The 6475-nt window shown below is 40.3% G+C and overlaps 1 protein-coding gene across 1 annotated transcript; it reads left to right on the forward strand.

Annotated features, from left to right (window-relative positions):
• The first annotated feature begins 2307 nt into the window (after positions 1–2307).
• LOC149848659 (S-adenosylmethionine decarboxylase proenzyme-like) lies at positions 2308–5557 on the forward strand. The gene is made up of 3 exons (XM_089996748.1): positions 2308–2477; positions 3504–3664; positions 3783–5557. Exon 3 carries the CDS (start codon positions 4022–4024, stop codon positions 5225–5227), a length of 1206 nt encoding a protein of 401 aa, XP_089852874.1. The 5' UTR covers positions 2308–2477; positions 3504–3664; positions 3783–4021; the 3' UTR covers positions 5228–5557.
• Positions 5558–6475: the final 918 nt, after the last annotated feature.

Raw genomic sequence — 6475 nt, forward strand, 5'->3', positions numbered from 1 at the left:
ACTAGAAAATACATAATATCTTACAAATTGATATACAACAATTCAACACAATATATTACAAATCGATATTAACAAACAAAACAATATCTCACAAATCGATATACATGTTACTACAATCGCGATTTGCGTTACATTGCATATATTGAGTGAATGAACGATACCAGATGGGATAAAGACCCTTGCTCGCATCTGTTACCAAGCATTCTTGTCAACAGATCCCACCACCTTATAAATATCTTCAAGTTTTCAATCGTCAAAATGATAAAATCTACCTGCAATAACAAAATAATGCCTTAATGACACTCACGGTGGCATACATTCTTCAACGATAGCATGATGACATGGAAAGGTACTCACCACACTTTAATGACACTTGTTGGAATGTTTGTGCATCACTGCTTTTTTCCATACTGCCTAATGAAAACGAAGAAGAAGAGAAGTCTGTAAAAAGAGATGGCTGACAAATCCCCCTATGATGCTCACCAATGATCAAACCAGTCGTTCGATTTATAATTATCTTCATGATGTAAGAACGAACCCGAAAAAGTTTTCTATCTAACACAAGGCAAAAACAAGAAGGTGGCTATGTGTTGTAACACAAGATAAAAACAAAGGCGAAACATGCAAATCTATTTACGGGGAGCGGGAGAACATTTTCGTTCAATGCATATCTATCTTATGAGAGGACATTTCAATCAAATGCATATCTACCTTTTTTATATGTTATTTTATTATAAAGTCATCATAGGCAACATTGGCATATGAATTATCGTAGGTCCCAAGATATTTTTTCATATACGCCAAAACACGCGAATTTGTGTGTTGGAGAAAACACACAACACTCTCTCTTTTATATGCACACACCAACCATGGTTAGTGTAAGGATCACGTGCAATCACACTGGCTGCCAACAACCACACCTCCCATATTTTCGCCCACTTTGACTTTTCAACATAGACTAAGACCACACCAACCCAGTCCAACCTCCTAATTTCTTGCCCTGAAAAACAATCATAAACTATGAGTAATTTACTAAAGCTGACCTACTTATCAGCAATTTTACAAAAAGCTGCTAACATTTGAGACATTACATTTAACTACCTGCCTTTATTTACAATTATTTGTTTAAAGTACTAAAATAACAATTTTACATTTCCATAAAAGTGTGAATTCATGATACAGGATTAAAATTTGTAGTTAAACACCTATTAATAAATTCAAGAGTTATAAACCAGTTCCAACTTATTTATATACTTGAATTAGCACAATTAGTTTACATAGAACTGTTAATGTTTTAGGCTTAAAACCCAATGTATAATATTGATCCGGACCTAGGAATGGCAGTGGACTGGGACTGGTGCCGGGGACAAGGTCTCCACTCTTGTCCTGTCTCAAAATTTTGCCCTTTATCTCCACCTCCATGCATGGGTTTTGATTTTAACATTCATTTTTGGTGTGTTTCCCGTTTCATATCTTTTATCTTCAGATCAAAAGAAGCGAGATGGGATGAAGCTCCCTTTTCCTAGTCCTTCCACCAATGCTGCCTTTGGCCATTAGAAGGAGAGAAAGGAGATGAAGGAAATAAGAGAAATGAAGGTTCACGTGGCTTGTGGCTTTATGTTAGAGTTAGGAATATATATATATATATATAAGAGTATACTATTAATTTCCTTAATGAAGATCGAGAACAGGGCGGGGGCAAGAGTAAGTCCATCTTCGCTTGGGTTCTGATTTTAACCTCCATTCTCGGTCCATTCTCCATTTCATGTCGGAGCAAGGCTCCCATTACCCTGGGTCCACTGCCATCCCTATCTGGACTTGTCTTTCTAATTTTTTTTTTTTTGGTCTAGTGGGTTACATAACATTTTTTATCCTTCTTGTTGAACAATTCATTTTATATCATCTTATGATTTTTGCCTTGCACAATTCAAGAATGAGGAGGGCATTTCAGTCGCTCTCTTCGTTTTGCAAAACTATTGTCTACTAACTGGCTTTAGCAGCAGGCATGTATTTGAAACACAATATATAAAAACAGCCCGTTCATGCAATAGCCAAAACTGTAGGTACATAGCGGATAAGTTAGGGGCTTTTGGTAAATTACTGCAAAAACAAACAAAAGAAACAAAACTTGCAAGAAAATACGTAGTCGTGTGGGGGACTTAGGGTTAGGGTTAGGTTTGGTGGTGTTTTTAAAAAATTTCTTTTGGCCGCCGCGGAGAAAAAATAAATAAAAAAAATACGCAAAGAAGCCCCATGGAGGCTTCGGTCTTGGGGTGTTATAAAAGCGAGGGAGGGGGGCTAGAAACCACCTCACACAGCACGTCATCTGCGTTAAGGCACTCAGAAAAGACTACTTCTGTTTCCCTCCCACAACCCCAAGCCCTCTGTGATTCTCCCCTTCTCCAGTCCTCAATCAGGCAACAGAAAGTGTGTTTTGATTGCCATCACCCGTCGAGAACACGTTCTTGTATTGCTTTGTGAGTTTCTCCTTCTTTCTTTCTTGTTTTCCCTTTCTCTCTCTTATATGGATGGTAGCATGGCAGTGATTCTTTCTTACTTTGTTGGTTCTTTAATGTTTGTTTCGTGAAGCTATGTGATGGTGTTTCGCTCTGTGTTTCTTTTAGAGATTGTGCTTTCCGTTTCTCTGGTCGTACTCTTTTTTTCTTTTCGTGTTCTGTTTTCATTCTTTAGTTCCTTCAAAATACTTGGAAACATTTTATCTCATTGCTCTCTCTCTCTCTTGTTTCTTTGAGATCTTTGTTATTGCTCTCTGGTTAGGGTTTCTTTCTACTATTTCTTCTGTGTTTTTTCTTGTATACGCTTAGTCTCCTAACGCTCGTCAAATGGACGGACGGAGGTGGTGCCATTGTTTGAATTTGTGAACGGTGGTCGTTCCTGTTCTGGCTTTCACACCGTCCGCCCGCTGTCCATTGTTCTTTGTGGGTGGTGGGGAGATGAGGGTGTTGCTTCTCTTTCTTCTTTATTCTAGATGAGTGGTAACCATCCTTTCAAGGACATGAACGGTGGTGATCATGGCAGATTCATCTTTGGTCAGACCATTTGAGGACTGATTGAATGGATGACAATGTATATTGTCTTTGTGGCCGATTGCCGGGCCAAGAACGGGCTCTCTGGCATCCTTAGGCTTGCAATTGCTCTTTAGGAAGGTTTTTTCACATCCTATAAGTCAAGTCCTATTGTTGGTTTTCTTTGTCTGGAGATTTTGGTTCCTCCCACGTAATTTCAGCTATCTATTGATGAAGAATTTGGTATATTATGTGAACTAAAATTTCAATTCAATGAATCGCTCCTGTTTTTGTGTGCCTGTGTCTTTGATGTATTAGTATATGACTTTGCAAATTTTATTCATTTTTTCCATCAGTTTGTCATGTTCATAAAATGGTTTGCTGAGATTTTTTATGCTCTTAGTCTTTTTCATTTCTTTCATTCAAAGTTATGGTAGATTGTTATGAGAAGTATTTGCTGATAACTAGCTATTGTAGGTCTCTTGCAGGAAGCGAATGTTTTAATGGAGGGTAAAGGTGGTCTGAAGAAGAAGTCCAGTAGTAGTTCCTTAATGTACGAAGTTCCTCTTGGCTACTGCATTGAAGACATCCGACCAAACGGTGGCATCAAGAAGTTCCAATCTGCTGCCTACTCCAACGTATGCTATGATCCCCTTCTCTCCTTATTCTTAGAAGTTCATTTGTGATGCTTCACCATGCCATGGCATGCCCTCTGTTTTGTATTTCTTCTTATGATTGTTCTGTTTGTCTTTGCAGTGCGCGAGGAAGCCATCCTAATATTCCCTAATTCAATCTTTATCAGTAGATCAAGGCTTTTTCGTTTTTTGTTTCTTTATTCAGTTTAGCATACTGCCTATGTTACAGTAGGAGACTTGTCTTCCTTTGCGGGAACAGATACCCTTTTTCTTTTTTCTTCATCCCCCTTCTCTCTTGATTCTCTGCAAAACCCACCGGACATAGCATTTGGTCTTGACAACTCATCCCTGCTACTAAAAATGGCTGCCATTGGCTTTGAAGGTTATGAGAAGCGGCTTGAGATTGTTTTCCGCGAGCCATCTGTCTTTGCTGATCCTCAGGGTAAGGGACTCAGAGCCCTCTCTCGTTCTCAGATCGATGAATTCCTCTGTGCAGCTCAGTGCACCATAGTGGACAATTTGTCCAACAGCGTCATGGACTCCTACGTCCTGTCTGAATCCAGCCTTTTCATCTACCCTTACAAGATCATTATCAAGACCTGCGGGACTACCAAGCTTCTTCGTTCCATTCCTATCATATTGAAGCATGCTGGTGCCCTCTCTCTCTCACCAGTCTCTGTCAAATACTCCCGTGGGACATTCATCTTTCCAGCAGCTCAGCCTGCTCCCCACACTAGCTTCTCTGAGGAAGTTGCCATTCTTGACAGCTACTTCGCCAAGCTGTTCTCGAAGCGTGGGGATGCCTATGTCATTGATGGCGGCAATCCTGCTCGCAACTGGCACATCTACTGGTCCTCCATTGAATCCATGGCTGTTGTGCCACTGACAATGGAAATGTGCATGACTAGCCTCAGCAGGGAAAGAGCATCTGTGTTTTACAAGAATACCACAAGCTCGGAAAAGACAATGACAAATGCTTCTGGGATTGCCAACATCCTTCCCCACTTTGAAATCAATGATTTTGAATTTGAGCCTTGCGGGTATTCCATGAATTCAATCAATGGGAATGCTCTGTCTACCATCCATGTCACTCCAGAGGAAGGGTTCAGCTATGCTAGTTTTGAGTTTGTTGACGTGGTTGACCCCAACAAGGCAGTGGATGCTATGGAGCTGGAGGCAATGATCGGTCGTGTGCTTGATTGCTTTGACCCAGCAGAATTCTCTGTTGCCATCCACTGCGACTCCAAGAGTCCAATGGCAAAACTGTCTGCAAAGAAGGGGATGATGGGCTACGGGTGCAGCAAGGTGGTGGAGCAGGAACTTGCAGGTGGAGGGTGCTTGATATACCAAAGCTTCTCTGCAAAGAAAGAAAGTTGCACACCAAAATCCATTCCTAAGAAGTGGATGAATATCTTGGGAGAGGAAGTTGACGGTGGTTATGAAAGCCCACTTGTGGGTCTTCAAGTTGTTGATTCAGAGATGCAGGGTCTGGTGGGGCATTGTGGAGCAGAGGAAGGTGGAGAAGAGGAAGAATGTACCTTGGTAGCCGTATCATGCCTGGCCTAGTAAGACAAGTGATATAGTAGCATTGGGGTTTACTACTATGGTTGGTTCTATCCGTCTTTGGTATTGCATTATCTCTGGTTATTAGTATTATGGAATAAGCTATCTGTCTTTGGTATTACGTTCTCTGGTTATTAAGATTAAGGAATGAAGCTTAAGCTTGTGGCTAAGCAGAAAAGCACCATTGGAGTAATTGTGGTGTTGTCTGCCTCCTGATGTGTTAAGAGTCATCCAGCTTTATAGTTGGTTAAGTGTCTTATCCTTGTGTTTGGTTGCTAAATTAACTCCCTTTGCATTTCAATATATGAAATAAGAATGTGCTTATTATGGTTATATTTTGTTGTGATGTTACAAGATTGGTTTTAGCAACAACCGATGTAGGGAGCGAACAATGTTGTTTACTCTCTCTCTCTCTCTCTCTCTCTCTGATCATATGAGTTGTTAATCCGTGGCTGCTGCCGGAGTCGCGACATATTGGTTTACATGAGCCTTTGATTCTAATTTTTGGATTCCTTGTCTACTTTTCTTCCATAAGTTGCTATCATGAATCGCTGCCATCTGCCATAGTTTACATGGATGGAGAAATTGGTGGCTGCGCCCCAAGTTTTGGTGTGCTGTTTCTGTTATGCTGAACCTACATCCACGATAGGAACACTCCTCTCTACCTTTTCATTCTATAACAGAAAGATTTATACATAATTCATATTTCTTGTGACCAAACTATTTTTGCTAATTACCTTCCTTTCCTTCTCATATTTGGAATCTGCCTCAACTTTATCTACCAGAGATTTGATTTGCTGCAGGTTGCCTTGCTGAAGATTTATCTCTTTAGGCAATTCAGTTGGTGAAATCTTTGGCTCTGTTAATTGTCATTTGTGGCTCGCTCCTGCTTATCCGACTATCCTACTCTGAATGTAGATTTGAGAATGAATCTTGTGCCATTTCACTATTACCATGAACCGTCCAATCAAGGGATAGTTAAAAAGACTTGCAAAATATGATCTATACGGTTTGTTTGCAAAAAACAGGTTTTTATTCACGGCTTCAAATCAATGGTCCACAAGGCACCAAAATTTTATGACAAAAAAAGTAATGATTTTGCTTAGGGAAAGATATTGTCACGGGCCTATTTTCTTCAATGGGCCAGCGCGGTGCGACAGTCCTTCTTCACTATCGTAAGTTTACTTGTCAGCTCGCTTGTCGATCTCGAAAGCTTGTAATCAGAGTTCAAGAGAAAATAGAGGGGGATAA

Source organism: Nuphar pumila, chromosome 1, assembly GCF_984573655.1.
Source record: "Nuphar pumila chromosome 1, dmNupPumi1.hap1.1, whole genome shotgun sequence".
In the NCBI taxonomy this organism is placed as follows: domain Eukaryota; kingdom Viridiplantae; phylum Streptophyta; class Magnoliopsida; order Nymphaeales; family Nymphaeaceae; genus Nuphar; species Nuphar pumila.

Excerpts from the sequence above, each read along its gene's own strand:
- LOC149848659 (XM_089996748.1), top strand. The coding sequence starts at position 4,022 with ATGGCTGCCATTGGCTTTGAAGGTTATGAGAAGCGGCTTGAGATTGTT.